The sequence below is a fragment of the Melospiza melodia genome, chromosome 2 (genome assembly GCF_035770615.1).
Source record: "Melospiza melodia melodia isolate bMelMel2 chromosome 2, bMelMel2.pri, whole genome shotgun sequence".
Lineage (NCBI taxonomy): Eukaryota > Metazoa > Chordata > Aves > Passeriformes > Passerellidae > Melospiza > Melospiza melodia.
This window is the reverse complement of record NC_086195.1, coordinates 14,106,795-14,127,392: the sequence shown is the minus strand read 5'-3', so window position 1 is coordinate 14,127,392 and position 20,598 is coordinate 14,106,795. Positions and strand designations below refer to the sequence as shown.

General features: G+C 40.0%; 1 protein-coding gene across 1 annotated transcript in view; it reads left to right on the top strand.

The window, feature by feature from the left end:
• Positions 1-20,598, top strand: part of PDK3 (pyruvate dehydrogenase kinase 3) — a 53,994-nt gene that overhangs the window by 28,822 nt on the left and 4,574 nt on the right. The window contains exons 4-10 of the mRNA XM_063182345.1: positions 4,678-4,862; positions 6,956-7,045; positions 10,259-10,336; positions 12,447-12,523; positions 13,739-13,840; positions 14,446-14,556; positions 19,611-19,724. Coding sequence (XP_063038415.1) covers positions 4,678-4,862; positions 6,956-7,045; positions 10,259-10,336; positions 12,447-12,523; positions 13,739-13,840; positions 14,446-14,556; positions 19,611-19,724 — 757 coding nt within the window. The remainder of the gene's footprint in view (positions 1-4,677; positions 4,863-6,955; positions 7,046-10,258; positions 10,337-12,446; positions 12,524-13,738; positions 13,841-14,445; positions 14,557-19,610; positions 19,725-20,598) is intronic.

Below are 20,598 nucleotides of genomic sequence, written 5' to 3'. Positions count from 1 at the left end.
CATATATCATTACATATGGAATTGGAGCCTTTATCTAGGACTTTTAAGTCCTAGAAGACACTTTGGGTGTCTTTAGGGATGCATAAATAGGAATAGTTCTTTTCTTTAACCAGACTGATTGGCTTAAAGAAAAACCTGGCAGATGATAAGGTATGTCTGGTCCTTTGGACCAAAGGCCCTTTTGCAGGCAGTAGCTGTGGGGAATCTGAGTACCAAGGGCAGCCTGTGAGGGGTTGGAGCAGCTCCATCTCTTGGCTCCTTTCCACTGTCCTGTTCCTGGGTGGAACAGGCTCTAGAGCAGCACATTTTACATGTTAATGTTACAGGGTATATGGCCTATAGTACAGAAGACCCAGCCTTGCATCCTTTGGTCACTGAATGCCCATCCTTGTCCAAGGATATCAGGTGATTTAGGCATTTCATGATGGCCCCCATCCCTTCTCCCTTAACTGGTGTCACAGGATGATGTGAATCTTGCCTGGGTGGAAGTGCCTTTGTTCCAGTGCCATCCCAGCAGCTTCTGTTTGGAGCTGAACATCATCCATGCCTGTCCACCTCAGACACTCAAAAACATGAAGAATAACAGGGCAGTTGATTTTTAGAAATTTAAGAGTGCCTTGTTGGACTTTCTGTCAGCTGAGGTGAACATTTCTCTTCTGGCTAATCAGGGTAACAGTAGCAGAGGAGAGAAGGGGAGCTAAACTGATCATTCAAGGAGGTTGGATATCCACAGATGTGCTCTATCAATGTTGGCAGTAGTTCTTCAATTACTGCTTTCTAAAATGGTGCAATGCTTTTATCAGTTGAACAGAAAACTGTCCCCTGATTATTTGTGGTTTTATCACTGCTTGTCTGGATAGCCTGCTGTGGTGTTCTGAGTTTGGGCTCTCTTTCTGGGGAAACCATTTTCTGTGTTAATGTCATGGTACTATAGATGTCATCCATGTACTGGCACAGCTGTGTGTGAGGCCACACAGTGAGTGAACTGGGAAATGGATGTAGTGGAAGAGTAGCCCCCTGAGCTCTGTGCTCCCTAAAATGTTGGTGGGGCCAGCAAAGGCAGCAGTGCCCCTGCAATGGAGAGGGTGAGAGGTTACAGGAGTTGGTGCAGAGACTAAACTAAAGCTGATTGTCAGAGTGGCCCAGCTCCTCTCTGCTCCTACTGTATGAATTGGGATGTAGATTGATGTTAATGAGTTTTATCTTTTTGTGAATGTTGGACAAAATCCTTTGAAGAGATTTTTTTCCATTAGCATTGTTCTAATGAAGCATTTCACAAGTGTTTCAGTTTCTCTGTTGCCTTCTGTTGGTTAGCAAACGTTATGAAGCCCCAGTGCAGCATTGCCACATTGCTGTCACTGTCAGTAGTATGGGCATTTGTAAAATGGTAGGTTACTTTTACCTTTTTGATAACACAGATATCTTTTTTAGCTGTAGAAGGGTCAGGTGGAAGTTTTTCTGCAGTCCTGCCAAACAGTGTGATAACAGGAGCCCTAAGATAAGGTGTCCACGCTTGGTGAAGAGTGCAGGCCAGCAGAAGTGTTGGGAATTTCCCAAGATGTCACTATCCAGCAAACACACAGGTTTAAGCTGTGTTTCAAAAATTGAAGGGTTTGTAAAACACACTGTTGACATGTGCTCTCAAAGGACATTAAGTGCAGCCTCTACACCCCCGAGTGTGCTGGTTTTTCTCTTTGTGGCCCTCTCCAGGGAGGGTGTGTGGGGGAGTGTCCTGCAGCTGGCAGCCACCGCGGCCCTCCGCTGCCAGCGTGTCTGAGATAACGTGCACAAGGAACTTGGTAAACAAGAACCTTCCTCTCTGCAGAGTTCAGTTAAAATAGTGCCTCTGTAAGCAGTTGGAGCTAAGTAAATACTGGAGTACATCTGATTAAGGAGGTGCCGTTTTGTTACTTTTAGGTTAAGTGAAATGCTGCTTTAATTAGTTTTGAACTTTGGAAGTAAATATACTTTCTAGTAGAGAAATCTTTCAAAGTGTGAACTTTTACCTCTTTCTTGTAATACTCAGCTGCCAGTTAGCACTGATTCAAAAAAGAGCAGCCATTGAGAAAAACCTCAGATCATTGCATTTGTTGCATTTAAAAGGATTTTTACTCTACTCATCACTTTTGTGTTTTTCATGTTTCAGTTAATATTATCCATAAAAGACACTAAAAAATTCCCTTTATCTTCATATTGACTTTCTTATGCTTGTTTTCTTGTACTGTAGTGATGGATCAAAACAGTATAATATATATAGGTTATTAGGAAGTTAATTAATGAATGCCACAACAGAAGCTATTTCTTGTATTTGCAGAATTTTTTAGCCTTCATTTATTTAACACCTGTGGTAATGCTTTAAGTATTCTTTTGTTAAGGCAGAAACCACTGAAGCTCACTGAACTAAAGTAGCTTCTGATTAATAATTTCTCATTTGTTGAACCAACTGCATTATTTATTCTTTGTGGTTTTGAAAATACACAGATTTGTGGACAGAAAATGTAATTGGTAAAAAAATTTCAGAGCTGTTCTGGAGTATTCCTAATTAATCCCATAAACAGTTTAAAATTCCTTGATACGGTGTCCCACAGTTTGAGTACAGTAAAAGCTTTGTGGCCTTTGGGAGTGTAGCAGGTAGAGGGACTGTAAGGAATGAGTGTTAAGGTTAAGGAGGTGTATTCTGATTTCTGCTCTGCCACTTTGAGATTTGCCTGTATTCCTCTTGTGTTTGTTCCTTTAAAAACATCTGCTAAGTAGAAACATGAGTGAACTCATTTATCTTGGAAGATGGACCAGGAACTCTCATATCAGTGCAATAATCAGGCATTCCTTTTTTATATATTTTGTTTTATGCTGACTAAGCTTCAGCTATGATTTTGCTGGTCTGCAGCAGATAAACCTAAGCCCTTTGCCCTTTGGCATGTTCTGTGCATTGAAGCACTTTTGTAGTGGGATATCAGTGAACAATTTGCCCTCTTGGCATCAGGTATATATTTTGGATAGTGGAGGTATTTAAAAACAAATAGCAGAGCAAACAGCAGTCAGGAGAGAGTGTTGTCAGTTGTGTTTCAGATGTGACTGTAAACATTGCTTCCAGCTCTGCTCTTTGCTAGGGCCTTGTTGCTCAGAAACAGAGCAGCAGCACAAGTACAGCAGGCACCAGGCTCTGATACCCCCTCTCAGAGGTAACACATCCCACAGAGCCAGGACTCAATAAACACATAAACTCTATAAACCTTTTAAGCATTCAGTGTTCTAAACTGCCCAGTCAGCAAGACTGGTAAGTAAGAGAACAGTCATTCTGTACTGTGATAGTATTTAGAATGGAGAATTAGGCAGATAAAACTTCCTCTTTTTTATGCAACAGAGTAGTGTTGAAAGAGTGCTGAACTGTTTGTTAACACACAGGCAAAAAGTGCTAGCTAGACTTAGGATCAGGAAAAAACTAGTAAAAAGGGATCCTACATTCCTTTGCAGGTGGCAGTGTAGAGTGGGAGAAATTATTTTAAAAGTGTATCACTTGTTAAAAATGGTATAAAAAAATTACTGTCTTGACTAAGTGGTGCTGAAAAGGAAGAAAAGATCTTACTTATATGTGGTGACCAATAACTGGTCCTTTTTACTTTTTGTGGTCTGTTCTTTCCCTTGCTCATTTGCAGGGGGATTGGACTAGATGACCTTGCAGTGATTTCTGTGATTCTTTCCTTAGCAGGTGTATAGTCTACTTTTGATAAAAATAAAATACATTTATTTTCAGTATTTGTTATAAATCTACAAAGAATATTCTTTTGATTTTTTTGAAAGCTGTACTCTCTGTAGAGTTGCAGATGCAGGCATAGTTTAAGAAGTGTTCCAGCTCTGCTTTCTTTGGAAAGCTGCATTTCACCGTTTGTACTTTCTATAACAGCATTATATAAACACTGTGGTGTTAACATTAATTTAGTATTGGAGGATGTAGCAGAATTAAGTAGTACTGCTTTTCCATGTTTCCTCTTTAGAAAGCTATTAATAATTGATATTTCAAGTATGTACGGGTTTGCATATGGGGGGAAAAAGGATGAGCACATTGAAGATCACAGGTGTTGAGCAGCGTTGGCAGGAGAAACAGGAATCCTGCGAGCTGTTTCAAAGGAGATGCTTGTTATAAGCAATGGGAGTGTTCTCTAAAAGCTGCCGGGCTCCGGACGAGAGCTCCGTTGTATTCGCTCTGCCATCCAGTGGTGGCAGAGGAAACTGAGCAGGACTCACACAATTACCTGTCCTGAGATTCTAACTTAGCCCCGGAGATGGAAGGTGAAGGAAATGCATTCAGAATTCACTGCATGGGTTGAGGCGTTGGGAAGAAAACGCACATTTTTCTAAGTAAATCTTAAAGGGTGGTCAATTTTTTTTTTTTTCCCCTGAGTTTCTTTTCCAGTCTCTCAGCTACTGTTAGGAATTGCAGGGGATGAGAGTTATGGTAGTGCCTATGATTGTGGTGAAAGAGAATCTGTGTGCTGCAGACAATGCAGGGTGAGCAAATATTTCTTTTTAAATAGGCTTGTTTAGGTACTATATTTTTGTATTTTCCCTCTGATATTTGTTACTGACTGGGAGGCATAGTAAACAGATAATATGGTTATGCTGTTGTTGAGTTTAATTATATTTCTAACAATCTATTTCTAATTTTGTTTCCTCCAGCTTTTTAGATGTTTTAATTAAAGTCAGGAACAGACACAATGACGTGGTTCCAACCATGGCACAAGGGGTGATTGAGTACAAGGAAAAGTATGGCTTTGATCCATTTGTTAGCAGTAACATCCAGTATTTCCTAGATAGATTCTACACCAACCGCATCTCTTTCCGTATGCTTATTAACCAGCACAGTAAGTAATTGCTTTTCTCTTCCTTGGAAACTCAGTTATTGCTTGTAAACCTGAAGATGAAGCTTTGTTTTGTATTTTTTTTTTCCTCACTCATGACTATTTTGTGCTAATTGTGGCAAAAGAGATACTGGCAGCTGGTTAGTTTGGTACTCTGCAATGATCAGAAATGAATCCAAAACACCAGTGTGCTTTCTTTTAAAGCTGTCAGTCTTTGTTAGTGTGGCTGTTGCTTTTTAGTCTCACTGGCTGAGATAGATGGCTTGTGAAGTGATCCATAAAGTATTTTTAGGGAGTAGTAGACTAGCTGTATCTTCCTGCTCACAAAGCTTTCAACATAGTTTGTAGAGCTCATTTATTTCATAATGAAATGCAAAGATGCCATACATTTTGAATAGGTTAAGTACTGTTATCTAGACTTTCTTGCCTTCTAAAGAGGGTTGAGTATTTCTAACTGAAGTGTTAAATTATATCTTGTCTTCCCTTACTTCCTATCTCTTATTTATGGATAAATACTGGAATTAGCCATCCTTTGTCAACAGATTCTGTTTCATTTGTTGTTACTAATAAACTCACTTTTTTATATTCATATTACAGAGTGAAGGGAGTTACTTGCACAGCTCCTATTAACCAGCATGTGCAACCATGCAGAAAGTGATCTGTGTAAAGTTAAGGACAGTCTTCTGATCTGCTTTAGTGTGTCTTGTGCCTTTTAGCTCTAGAGCTTCATTCTCTGCTCAGTGTTTTGCTTTTCTGAGCTCTTAGAAATTGTTGTATGCTGCAGACAATGCAGATGCTGGAGTATGAGGTGTTTTACTATAAGTTGTGTGTCTTTTCAGTAACCTTTCATGTGATTAACAAATGCCTTGCTGTGTGTGTAGAGATAACTTGGATGTGGCAAAGCATAGAAAATGAGATAAATGTACAGCTTTTTCTTTGCTTGCACCTGGGCAGAGGAGTGACAGACATAAAACCAAGTTAAAAGGTTTTCAAAGAAGAATCCTAGCAATAGAGTACAAACATTGTCTTAATATAATTCTTGGGCTGAGTGCTACTGTATTTTGCAGTAATCCCAAAATATTAAATTTGATTCATTGAACTGAACTAGCTTTTCCTATGGATCCTCCTCTTTAACTGGTTGGAGCTTAAAACTGCTTGTAGATGCTTGAAGTTTAGTTAACCTTGTATAATGTCTGTGTGTTAGCAGTGTTAGTGGTCTGTCTTTGATGGCAAATATTCATCTTGAAGCACTGAAGAAAAAGATAATTGGAAAGCAGAATGCAAATCCAGGTTTTTGCATGGTTTGCATTTCTGTTCCCACATTCCTGGCAGACTGTTTGTTTCCTGCAGAACTGTTCTGCAGGACACAGAGCCTGGGTGTGAGCTTGCTGTGCCCAGGGTAGAAAAGCTTTCAGAGCTAGACTTCTGCTCACCTCATGCTGCACCTGCTTCATGTCAGACCTCACTAACTTGCTAAAATGGCAGAACATCACTCCTGAAATAAAGTACGAAACCTTTCTACTTCTTTGGGAGTTTTCTTTAAACTCTTGGTGAAGGGTCTGGTGAGTAGCAGACCCTTGTACAGAGAGGGAGTGGGGATCATACTGCTGAGATCCAGGGAGTGGAGTGAGGGAGACCTCTGTGCCAGCTGTGAAATTGCAGCTTAGGTGAGTGTAAAAGGCTTCTGATGATGCCTTTCAGTTCCACAGCCCTTTGTACTGTAATGTTTTCATTGTTGTGAGTGCTTCTGTTCTGACATACCAGTATGGATGGAGTGTTTTGATGGAGTGTTTTACATTTTAATTTTATCTAATTTTTTATAATCTGCTTTGAAATGCAGGTTTTCACCTTAACCCTCCCACACCATGAATTCTGTTTTAACTAGTCTTGACTGTAAAAACTGAAAATAAAAAAAAAGGGAGGGAAGATGAGAAGTTAGACAAGTTGTCTTCTTAAGCGAGGATTCTGGCAATTTGCTGGAGTATCTTTTTACAAAATGATGCAATATCCAGTAAATCTCAGATGCCTCAGATTCCAACTTTCTGGCCTGCATCAAGGGTAATAAATAATTTACTACCATTTCTTTTTTGTTTTAGCACTTCTGTTTGGTGGAGATATTAATCCTGCTCATCCCAAGCATATTGGAAGTATTGATCCTAATTGTGATGTGGCAGAGGTGGTTAAAGGTAAGATGAAGTTAAGATTAATTAGATTTAAAAAGATTAAGATAATCCCCTAATTTAAAATATTAAGAAATATTTTGTTGAGATAAAAGAAACTGAAGGTGATTTAAATCCATTTCTTCTTTTCTTATTTTATTAAATGAAAGTTCTGCTCCCAATAAACTCCTGGGCTTATTGAGACTTTCTAATGTCTTCGTTATTGAGAGGAGAGAAGCTTTTGGTTTGTTAACAGAACTAAGAACACTATTTGATTTTTAATAGCTTTAATCTGTGCTTTGAAATATCAGATGAAGTGTCTAAATGTTTTGTTAAACTTTAGATGTTTTCTTCCTGAAATAGTTCGAAGCAGGTTCCCAGGTACTGCTTTTGTATCACGTTCTGGTATTACAGAAAGCTAAGAGTAAGTGAAATTTCAATTTTGTTTAGTTAGGTCTTTTAGTAAAATGTCCTCAGGTGTGCAGATATCCCAGTGAAACTCCACATTGCTCTGTCACCTGGTCACACAGAGCCTGTTCTGTCTCCTGCAGAGGACATGGATGTGATGGCTGTACCTGACTGAGCTGGCACAGTCACACTGCAGCTCCTGCTTGCTCTGGGTTGTGAACGTTTACCTGCTCTCAGAATGTTAGCAGGGAGGCATGAGGCAATGCCTGCTGCTTCAGGAACATCTCCATGGAGGGTTCACACTCTGGGTGTGTCTGTTTGCAAATGCAGGTCCTGCTGTAGGAGAGAATTCCAGGGTCTGTCCTTTGCTGCTGTTTGTGCAGCTGCAAAGAGGGGTGGAATGTGTTTTTCCCCTTCACTTTCTCTCAGCCTTTGGTGAAGTGAGAGAGAAACCTTTCTTATCTCAAAGTCTGACCTGATGATAGCTCACTTTGTAATGCTTTTTACAGCTCTTACAGCTTTTTTTCTACCCCTTCTTAGCTCCTAAGATGGCCTTTTTCATCAGTTTTTTTCTTTTGATTGACCTTATTGTACTTTGGCCTCAGCACTTTATATGTTACAGCCATGTTGTTTATTTAGCTTTGCCTTCTAATAGCAATATTTGAATCAATTTTGATCATCAGATCAGTTGCTGCCTTTGACAGGGGAGTGCACAGTGTCAGAAGGTGCTAAGTCCAGTTTTCAAACAAGTAGCTGAAATAGATCATCCACAACACTGACCAGTGTCCAGTGTTGCCTTTCAGAGATACCAAATGGCCTTAAAGACAGGGGCTGTATAGTCCTGTCAAGGTGATTGAGGCCTTTTCTGTGTAGAATTGGTGGAAGGATTAATTTATGCTCTGTATGCTGTGCTAGTTCCCAAATGTCCTGGTTCACAGGCAGCATTCTGAGCAGTATATCAGTTAAAATGTTGCTTTTGGTGCTGTATGTTGCAGTTATAAGCCCTGTATGCCTTTCAGACAATGTAGAAATGATTTAAACAGCCACATCTTGCTTCAAGCAGCTGCACCAAGTGCTGTGTCTGTGCTGCCTGAGGTGGCTCTGTCTTGCTGACTGTCCTGCAGTGAGACTTTTGAGCTGACAGTGAATTCAGGTTTTTTTCTGGAGCCACTCACAGGAATTTAGATTTAGATCTCTCACTGCTATTGCTGCTTAATCTCCACCCACACCATGAAGCATGCTTTGAACGTCACAGCCTCTTCAGTCATAGGACTCTGCCAGAGAGCTGGCTTTTAGAGGAAGATGAAATGTTAGACTGCACTTAAGTGTTTGACCCAGATTTGCTAAGAAAAGAATGAGAAATCTTTAAAATACAGAATTACAGAATGGGTCAGGTTGGAAGGGAGCACAGCAAATCCTGTGGTCCAACCTCCCTCCCTGCTCAAGCAGGGCAATCCCAGAGCACAAGGCACAGGATTGTACCCAGGTCATTCTTGAACATCTCCAGTGAAGGAGATTCCAAACTCTCTCTGGGCAATCTGTGCCAGTGCTTGTTCCCTGCAGAAGGAGGAAATTCTTCCTCATGTTCAGGTGGAACTTCCTGTGCATCAATTTCTGCCTCTGGTCCTATTGCTCAGCAACACTGACAAGAGCCTCCAAAAGGCTCCATCCTCTTGGTACCTCCCCTGCAGATACTTTTAAACAGTGATGGGCTTCCCTCAGTTGTCTCTTCTCAAGGCTGAGCAGGCCCAGCTCCCTCAGACTTTCCTCATAAGAGAGATGTTCCAGTCTCTTCATCCTTGTTTCCCTCCACTGGACCTGCTCCAGAAATCTCTGTCTGTCTTGTCCTGAGGAGCCCAGAGCTGGACCCAGCCCTGCAGACAGGCCTCACTGGGCTGGGTGGAGGGGCAGGATCACCTCCCTGCCCTGCTGTCCCTAATGCACCCCAGGATCCCCTTGGCCCTCTCGGCCCCAGGGCACTGCTGGCTCATGGACAGCTCATTGTCCATGGGAGCCCAGGCCCTTCTCTGCAGAGCTGCTTTCCAGCAGGGCACCCCCAGCCTGTGCTGCTGCCTGTGCTGGTCCTTCCCCAGTGCAGGGCCCTGCATTTGCCTTTTCTGAATCCCAGACCATTCCTCTGCCCCTCTCTCCAGCCTGTCAGGCCCTTCTGAAGGGCTGCCCAGCTCTGGGTCTGCAGGGAGCTCACTGAGGAGGCCCCTGCCCCAAGTCACTGATGGGTAAGTTAAACAATATTGCCTGCTATTGAACCTTAGGGGCACCTCTAGTGACAAAGGGTAACTTACACTTTCTGCCTGTGTTTCAACAATACATAAAGCCTGACTTGGCTTTGGGGGTGTCATTTTTGGTTCAGTGGGAAGAAATGAAGAATCTTCTCCAACTTTTCTCCAAGAGACCTTGAAAATTAAGTACTGTAAATAGTATTTTGTTTGGAGAATCTGAATTTGTGGCTGTAATGTCATCCTTTTTTATTTTAGATGGAAAGAACAAGTATTAAACTGTGATTAGGAAATAAAAAATATGTAGATTTTATGGTCAGCCTAAGATTGCATCCTTCTGCTTTTAAAGCACTGAACAAAGAAGAAAAATGGCTTCTCTCCAGTACTGTGCTTTTCTTTGTAGAGCTTTAGATAGAGTTTTCCCTTTCCTGACAACTGGGCTATGAGTGTAGAGAGAAAAAGGGATTAGATTTCAGCTTCATCCTTGCAAACTGGTGCTCAGAGTGAGTGTTCTGTTTGTGGTCCTTCACAGGGAGGGTGGACACTGCTGGTCACTAGATTTTGATAAATCAGTGTTTGTTCTGTTGTTTTGTAGATGCTTATGAAACAGCTAAGATGTTATGTGAACAGTACTATACAGTGGCACCTGATCTGGAAGTTGAAGAATTCAATGGTAATTATGAAATTAATTTAACTCATGTGTGTAAGAAAATGCATTTCTGGTATCTGTGATTCTTAGTTTTATTATTTAATTGTAAGTTATAATTTGAGCTATGCAGTTACTTTTGTTCTAACGTGTCTATGTGGGCACCTGTACTGTAGTTTATCATCATGATGTGCACTTCTTTGTGCTGAAAGCAGAGCTTTATCTGCTAAATTCACTACCACTTCAAAGAAAATAAACCAAGACTCCTCATAACTGGGTAGGAAACATGCCTGCCTTCTCATCTTCTAGCAGAGCTGAAACTTGTTTTATTCTGAAATGTGCTTTTAAACCCATGAATTCCACTGGCACTCTTAACACAGTAGTGAGCCCTTCTGTGTAAGATGGCAAAATTGGGAATTTTATTAGGTAGTCTGTACTTTAAATCCTGTCATAAACCTCTCACATGGAAATCTGCTTCAAGTTGATTGCAGAAATGATAATTGGATGACACCAAACTGATGAGACAGGCTGGGTCAGCATATTGGCTGCTTTTTGTTCATTATTTTATTGACAAAAGGGAGCTGTTTTTTGTTTTATTTAAAAAAATTTCCTGAGTGATCCTCTCCCAGATTTTGGACAGCAGCCAAACATAAGACTGAGATGGTTCCAAACTTCAGCAGAAGAATTGCAAAAGTCTCAGAAATAGGTAACACTCAGTGGGAGAGTGTGATACTTGGAATGTGTGTTGCTCACAGTACCACTGAGCAGTGTAGAAATATTTCCCTACACAGTGTCAGCAGTGATGCATTGCCACCCATCTCTCCCAAAAACAAAGGACCCAACCTTCCCCTTTTAAACTGAGTGATTCTACAGATAAAAGTACTGAGTGTTGCAGCAGAGGAATCAATCAATGCAAAATTCATCTGAAGGCATAAGTAAAAAGATCAGCAGTAGAGAAAGCAAGCTGCTGGAGCTAAAAAAAAAAAAGTGAATAAAGAATTACGTGTTTCCTTTAAATCAGCTTCTTATCAATATGAGGAAAGCAGCTTTGCAAATTACCTTGCAAGAGCAACAATGACTCATTTTCTATCTCTGTGCCTCAGACAAGTGTGAGTCAGTTTGCCTTGGTTTCAGTGAAGCGTAAGGGAATGGGAGTGTGGACAGACAAAAATAACAGAATAAAATACCAAGTTGCCTTGCAGAGCATTGTTTTGGTCTTCTCCTTTTCCTAGGAGTTTTCATTACCATGTTTCTTAAAATAATGGCTGGGATTGTTACCAGCCCTCAGTGCCAAAAGGAATGAAGTTGACTCCAGTCATGTTCTTTGTGCATATTTAAATCTTCCTGGAATTTATGAAGCAGACAGTTTGAGACTTCCCTTCAGTCTGAACTGCTGCTCAGTCTGACTCTCTGTAACTGCAGAATTTAATGCCAGTAGATACTTGAATGTTCAGGGATGACTTCATCTTCAGCCCCAAAAGTGGAATGTATTAAATGCAGCTGTATTATTTTCTGCCCAGTCAATCAATGAGCGCTCTGGCATTCAGACCTGTGCCAAGCCATACCCCTCTGCTGGAACACTCACAGTGGGACAGCAGCAGACAGACAGTTCAGGGATGGGTTGGAATATGGAAACTGAGATATTGTTTGAAGTATAATTGAAAATTTTTGTGAATACTTTTATTTTGTGTGTTTTAATGAAGGGAAGACATGTAGTTGATTTTAAAATATTTAAACAGTGGGTTTTTCTTTACTTTACGAATCTTTCTGTGCAGCAAATATTGTGCTTAAATAGTATGTGAGCATGTGAAAGTTTCCTACTTAAGTAGGAATGTTTTCTTGGTTAGTGTACATTGTTGTAGGAAACCAACTATTGCTTAGTGAAGTTTTGTATATAAACAAGGTCTGCTGACTGGATGGATTTGAAGATCATAATAATAATGTGTTCTTTCAGGTGATAGCAGTGACTAAAATTTATGGTTTTACTTCATGGAACTAATTTTGCCCTGGGAAAAGTAGAACATGCTTACATACTTGTCTGTGCCTACATGTTTGTGTTATTCTGGTAAACAGCAATGCTACAAAATACTGTTCTGAAGAAACATTATTTGATGTTTTTATTTCTCTTTTTTTTTAGCTAAAGCTCCAAACAAGCCTATTCAAGTAGTCTATGTACCTTCTCATTTGTTTCATATGTTATTTGAATTATTCAAGGTAGGTTGCCCTTGCTAATATTTGGTGGGGGGGGGGTGTTTGTGACCCTGTTACTGTTGAAATTGTGATTCCTTTCAGTTACAGCTCTTAAGTATTATTTCAGTTTTCCTTTCTTAAACTTATTCTTAAGTTTCAAACACTGTTCAGTTGTTTAAAAGCCAGACTTAAACCTCTCTCTTATGACCCTGTGTACTTAAAAACTGCCTGGTTTCCCACTTCTCCTGTTGTGCTTTTGTAGCTTTTTTGATTAACTTAGAACACTCATGACAGTCTGGGTTTGCAGTGATGGAATATTCATAACATTGTAGTTTTTATGAGCTTGCTTCTTTACTGCGTATGTGAGGACTAGGATCAGTGATCCCAACCTATTTGAGGTTAGGATCACTGTCTTTATTGTGAAAACAGGCCCTGTATCTTTATACAGTGTAGGTGACATGCTTTGTTCTGGTTTTATGTTTTCTGAATAATTGGAACAAGAGTGCAAATGGAATATGTGAGAGCTGCTGTATCATTTGAAAGAAGAGAGGTCTCTAGGTGGTGCAGCTGAGCACCAGAAATCGAGAGGAAAACTTGTATTTGGCCAGAAACTTCTTCTAAGTCCTGTTTTTTGGGGTTTGATTTCTGAAATTTGTCAACGCTGTTCATTGAAGTCTTCTCCCATTTTGTCATTTGTAACATTAGTTTTGGAGCAGAACAGATGAGAATTTGTACAGTACACGTGAGTATGTTTTTGGTCCAAGTTGTGAAACAGGCTGAAGCCAGTAAGTTGTAGCTGTAAGAACTGAGACTGGTACTGGAAACTCTTAACATGAAGTCAGATTGACAAATGGAAACTTGCACATGACCCAGGCTGAGAAAATCAAAACTAGCCTTCTGTGGTGAATGTCACTGTTGGTGTGGTGATGATGGAGGTGAGGGATGTTCTCATCCTGTGGATACATTTACTTGATTTCACACAGGACCAAAAAAAAAAAAAAAAGTCTTGCTTTCTTTTTTCTGACTTTATCAAATAAATAAAAGGTATGTATAATAAGTTGTAATGTAAAAATTTAACTGGGCAATTCATTGAATTTGTGTTAAATACAGGCTTTTCTATCTTCTACACAACTGTAGGACAGAGTAGATGCTACTAAATAAGTTCAAGTTCTAACCTGTCAGAAAAACCTTATATGTTAAAGTTAGAATCAAAGAGACTGTGTTTTCTTTTATCTTCAGAATTCAATGAGAGCCACAGTGGAATTGCATGAAGGTAAGAAAGAAGCCTACCCATCGATCAAAACCTTAGTCACTTTGGGGAAAGAAGATCTGTCTATTAAGGTAAATGCCTAAAAACAATACACATTGCAAACCTGCTAGGTTTAGAGTAGAATGACTTTTAATTTGAAAAAGCAAATTCATTATTGTATCATCTGCTTCATATTCATGAGAGCAGAATGTTTTCAGTTGGGAGGGACCTACAAGGAGCATCTTGTCCAACTGCCTGACCACTTCAGGGCTCACCAGTAGCCAAAGCACATTTCTTAGGGGCAGTGTCCAAGTGCATCGTGGTCACTGACAGACCTGGGCCATTGGCCATCTCTCCAGGAAACCTGTTCTGCTTTTTCACTGCCTTTCCCAAACAGAAATGCTTCCTGATGTCCACTCTAAACCTCCCCTGATTGCAGCTTTGAACTGTTCCCACATGTCCCATCACTGGATCCAGGGAGATGGGATCAGCACCTCCCTGCCAGTTCCCCTCCTCAGGAAGCTGTAGACAATGGCAAGGTCACTCCCAGCCTGCTTTTCTCCAAACCAGACAGCCCCAAAGTTCCTAACTGCTCCTCTAGTTAATTCCTAAAGTAATTTAGATAATGCTTTCTTGATGTTTTGTGGATTTTTTTTCAGAACCTAATGTTTAAAACTCTTCAATTTTCATTCCTCAGATAAGTGACAAAGGTGGAGGTGTACCTCTAAGAAAAATAGACAGATTGTTTAACTACATGTACTCAACAGCACCCAGGCCCAGTCTGGAGCCCTCGAGGGCTGTGCCTTTGGTAAGCAATTGCAATATGTATTTAATTGTCCCTTTGCAATACTCTGATTTTACAGTACAGCAATATGTATTTAAATATCCCTTTACAATACTCTGATTGGCCTTCACTGCAGTCTGCTGGATCAGGTTTTCCATTGAGGAAGGAAATGCTTTATCATTAGCAAATCTTTCCAGGTAGAACAGGAGAAAATGAATTCTGTTATCATCACTTAGTCTATGGAATAGAAAATTACTTTGCTTTGTCTTGATATTACATTCTTGGAAACAAGCATTAAAAAATCTGCACAAGCACAGTATTTTCACAGGTTAATGGGCAGGATCATTAGTGCTATATTACTGAGCAGGTGAATGACCTAATGACTTCCTCTTTGATGTATAAATTACTCTTAATCTAAGTTCCCTATCATAAATTGATTAAAAAGCTGGGCCACACTGCTCAGCACTTGAGAAGCACCTTCTGGCAATGCACAAGCTTATACTGAAGCTTGAAGATCATTTTTGTTGAAGTTATGGACTTAAACACATAAAAAAAATTCCAAATCCTGCATATGGTATATGAACATATTTGATATATTCCTATTTAATTGGAAATATCGTCTGTGATACCCCTTTCTCAGATGCACCAAGGCCATATTTCAAATGTAAAAATACTTCCCCATAGTTTCTTTTAGGCAGGGAAATGATTTCAGTGGTGAATGTTTAGATTCTTCTAGCAAGCATGATTAAAAAATATTAAAATACTATTTCTAAATTGTTTTATTAAATTGCATGTTGGCTCATTGTGATAAAAATTGTAAAGCTGCTGTTCCACTTGACTGGTTTCAGTAAGTGGATTAATAGAGGTACTGTATTTTGCCTCTTCTCATGTCTGTGGCTGCTGATGCAATCCTTTCTTTCTAAGCCTGTTGAGGAGTTGGTTCTCTAAGAAATTTCCTTTCCTTGCTTAGGAGCATTCTCATCTAGCATGTTCCTAATTAGTTGGGTTTTTTCTCCCCTGCTGATTTTTCTGTGCTTCAAGTGCCTTCAGATGGATAATGGGGCAGGGTATGGAATCATTAAGAATGATCATTAAGATCATTAAGAATGGAAGTGACCTCTCAGGATCGAGTCCAACCTTTGACCAGGCACCACCATGTGAATTTAGCCACAGCACCAAGTGCCATGTCCAGTTGTTTCCTAATACTTCCAGGGATGGTGACTGACTCCAGTACCTCCCTGGCCAGCCAGTTTCAATTCTTGACAATCCCTTCAGTGAAGAAATTCTTCCTGATGTCCAACCTGAACATCCCTGGCACAGCCTGGGGCTGTTCCCTCTTGTCCATGTGACTATTTTGGACATAAAATATTTAACAGTAAACTGAGGGCAAAATCAGCTCAGAGTGACTCAGAGGTAATAAAGTTCCTCTGAGCTTATGAGCAGAAGGTGTTTATGGTGCTGCCTTGGCCACAGAGGGTACCCATTGTGGCATGGCAGTGCATTGCACTGGGTTTGCCCCTTTGCACTGTGGGAGGTGTGAAACCCAGTCCTGTGTCTGCACTGACTTGGTACTGATCCTTCACAGCTCCTACCTCTGCAGCACATCTCAGTCTCATGTTTCAAACTTCTGCTTTTTCATAGAAAATGTTCTTAAATGTGGTGAGAGGCAACAGGCCTTAATTCAAATATTAGCTTTTTTCTTTGTCACAAATGGTAGAATCTCTCTTGATGCATAATCTGCCTTTGTTCTGTCTCACTTTTGATCAGCAATTTACCCTATCAGTCTGCAAGGATTTCCTGAAACTCATTCTCAGGATAAACTTACACCTTGATTACCAGTTGTATTCACTATTAAATTGTCTCTTCCTTTGTAGCTCTGATTGTAAAATGTGTTCATCTTATACCTGACACAATTCTTTTTTCTTTTTTTCAGTGCATCTTTAGCAATGCATTGCTATATTTACTTCCTCGTCTTCAAAACTGCTTACTTTGATTCTGTGGCATTTATCTTTGGTATTCTTCTGTATCCCATTTTCAGGTTTTATTTTCCTTTCCCAGTCTGTGCCACTGTAGTCAAACCTACAGAGGATCCCCCTCTCTTGTGAGTCTGGCAGCTTTTGCCTGTGAGTCTGACCAATGCCTGCACAAGACTGAGAGTTGAGAAAAGCTGTTCAGCTCTGTTATTTATATGTATGTGCAGAAAGAAACATGTCATAAACTCTGGGTCTGTGCCAGTTCTTGCCACTGACAGGAACAAGGACTTAGCAGTGAAGTTTGACACATTATGTGTTATTGCCCAGATCCAGTTATAAAAACAACTGTGCAGTGCTTTGTATGTCAGTCTGGAAATAAAAATCCTTCCACAGGAAGGTTCCACATAAATCCTCTTTGATGTCCATGCAGAAGGAGTCTCTTTAGTGACAAAGACCAAACCACTAAAGAATTATAGTGCTGCAGAAGGCTGGAAATGTGTCATCTTTGACTTAGGTAATACTCTAAGCTAAGCTGGGCTGAAGTGTAAACAGACATATTTTTCTGTTCTAACATTTCTCCTGTTGTTATATGATCCCCTGTCTAGTTTATGAAACATTCATGGAATTGGGCAGTGGAAGAGAGGTATCCTTCTCTTGATTGGGGAAAATTTTTTGCTCCCTGTCATTGCAAATGTTGTTTAAATCCTGCTGAGAAACCTTGTTACCATGGCAGCCTTCAGATTCTAGCGGGTTTGAGGTTCATCTGCACTGCACAGAGTACAGATTAAACACATGGTCATGTTTAATGATAGGGAGTTTTCTTAGGGAATTTAATGGTTCTCTCTCTGACAGCATTTGTTTATAGTAGGAGAAATGTGACTTAAATTAGTTTTAATTAAAATCTGTCAATGCTAGTAACACAGAAATGTAATAACTTGCTTTTTGTTTAATGCATACCATAACATTTAATGATAAATTTGCTCTAAGGAGTTTTCCTTTCCCAAGGCAGGTGTGCCATCACAGACTGTTCTGTCCCCTAGGTCAAGCACAGATCTATGTAGTAAACACCTCTTGTTAATTCTCTTGCAAAGTAGACCCTTGGCAAGGCCAGGATTTAACAAGGTACCCATCTGGGGTCTCTTATCTCAAATTCTTGAAGTTACCTGGTTTGGACAGCACCCTGAAGGCAGTGCACAGAGAGCTGACAGGAAATGTTTGAGAGGGCTGGGTGAAATAGTGATGTGGGCTAGCACAGGGCATAAAGGAACAGGAGACAAACAGAATTGGCTTTTAAGGAGGGGAAAGTTCTGGAGTGAGGCAAGTATAAAATGTTTTCAGTATTTTTTGATACTGCCCTTTACTTGAGCTGATCTTTGGGGTATGGACTGTCCACAAGTTGCCTTTTGGCTGCTGTGCTTTATAATTTCTGTAATATATTTATTTTCCAGTCTCCAGAGGACGAATCAGCTTTTATTTTTTTTTAGTTCTTTCTAAGGCAGCCAAATAAATTTTTTAGAGGTTAAGAAAGAAATCTCTGAAATTTCAAGGCCAGCTGTTTGAAAGTGATGCATGTGTCTCTAGTGGGAGATGAAATTTCTCTTTGGGAAACTTAAAACATGGTGTTGGGAAAAGTGCAGCTAAACAACTGTTTTAACTGTGTTGAGGGACACTAATAGCTATGACAGGCAGTGGGAAAAGGGCATATTTGGCATTTCAGTGTCTCATTTTGTCCAGAAGAATTAAGTGAGCAACTGTAAACCAATTTAATACTAAATTTAGAATTCTGTAAAAACAAGGGGAAAATGACCTAAAGATATTGTAGTAGATGATAGCAAGAGAATTTGTGATGGACACTGTAGTACAAGTTCTTTAATGTTCACTTTTCCCTCAAGGGATTTCCTATAAAGTGATACCACATATTAGCTGTACATAATGGTTGCAAATCCTTCTCCTTAGCATTCTCTTTTTGGTATAATTTTAGGCCTTTGTTTATAAAATTCAGAGCATGTTTGTCACTTTCTATCAGGTTGCTTTTGTAGAAATATTATTGTGGAATGAATTTACTGGTTTTCTGAAAGCTTCAAGTATTTATTTTTTCTCATAGTCCACCCATACTACCTTGCCTTTTATATGTTGGGGGATTTTTTCCCAAATGCTTGGAATAGTTTCTTTATTGCACTGGATAGTCCTGAAAAATTCAGATGAGATTTGGGTGCATAACCAGCCACTGTGGTTCTCAGCACACAGCCAGTCATCTGAAAGTTGTGTTGAGCAAAATCTTACTCCCTGGCTCCAGTGAGAGAGACTTGGAGGGTTTTCTTAGAGCTTTTCTGACAAGGGAGGGTTGGAAGAGGTGCCATGTGATTGATCTTGTTGCAGGCATGGTTATGAATATTGGTTTTGTCAATTTAAAATCTAAACTTTTGACCCATCAAGTCCATTATGCTTTGAAAATTGTGTGGACTGTACTGCATCTCAGTCCTGAGGAGATCACTCAGTGCTGTGGAATCCTGATCTTTGTTAAACAGAGAGGATAATTTGCCTTCTGTCAGTCTGTGTGTTCCTGTGCAGGACTCTGCTGATCTCTGGGGCATCAGCAGTCATTTAATAGTGTGACAACAGGAGTTGTCTCTGGCTTTCTTGTGTATTCTCCTAAGTCTGGAGACAACAATTTGAGAGAACAATTGCAGGCTTGGGGGAGAAAAAATCTGCTGTCAGAACTCTGATTTTTTTCCAAAGGAAGAATACAATACTACAGCAGTGGTCCTCACAGTGAGGAAGCTGTGCAGAGCATTGGCTTGCTTTGCTGGTTGCTGGCAGCATGTCTGGTACCTGCCTGCCTCTGAGAAAGTGCAGATGGACAAGGGGCTTCTAGCAAAGGACTCAGCCCTTTCTGTACCAAAGATTAATGCACAGGAAAAAGAGTTTGCTCAAAAGGCTGAATATGGACTTAAAATATGGGCTGAGAAATAAAGGAAAGCTTCAAAAAGAGTTTGATACAAATCTAATATTTAGATATCCTCTCTTTTGTAAATTATTGCAGAGATATTTTACATTTTTTTTAACTTTTCATCATGTTTTGAATTTGTTCTCTTGTTTTTGCAGGCTGGGTTTGGCTATGGATTGCCAATTTCCCGTCTGTATGCGAGGTACTTTCAAGGTGACCTTAAACTCTACTCAATGGAGGGCGTGGGTACAGATGCTGTTATTTATTTGAAGGTATGAATTTCACCCTTTTTTAAACTAGTAATGCAGTGCAGATTGTTTGTAGCAGGTTCTCTTCACTCTTCAGCTTGTTTTCAAATTTCTTTTTGCTATCTTTGACACTTTTACCTAAGTCAGTTACATAAAATCCTAAACCCCAAGATTATATATAGAAACCTGGCACTAACACTAGATAGTTTGCTTTTTTTCAGTCCCTGTGTTGGATTGTTGCATTTTGTTAATCTGTCACAAGTAGTGAATCTTCCAAGAACTGTGATAAGAGATCATTTTAGTTAATGCTTTTTGATTCTAAGTTTTGTCACAATAGAAATGACAAGGCTATTGGCCAGCTCCTGAGTAGTAAATATGTTCTGTTCCATGCAGTTCTTGATGCAATAGACTGTATTGATCCTGTTGGCATTTTTTGAGACAACCCAGGCTGCTCAGGGGCTAAAGGTTGACACTGCTTGAATTCCATCAGGGAGTTTAAAAGAACAGAGTGTATAGGTGTGTAGGTTGTTGGCTTTGCACTGTCACTGTGCCCTGCTGAATATAGTGAGTTGTGGACTCCTCTGCTTCTGATGGGTTTTATCCTCTGCATGTGTGTGTGTAGGAAAACTGTCTGGCCTTTCTCAGAGGAAAAAGGTGGCCCAGGGCACTGAGCAGGTCAGTGTGCTGGCAGAGGGGAAGTGTTGGAGTGGCTCTCTGCTTTATGGCAGTGACAAATCTCACTAAAATGTTTCTGACCAAAAATCTATTTCTTGCCATCTCTGTAGACACCACTCCCTGGAAAGAAGGGAAGTATTTTTCAATGCTATTATTTTCTTTTAACTTTGACTGGGAGTTTGAGTATAGCTAGAGCTGATAGTCACAGCTCAAGTATTTTCAA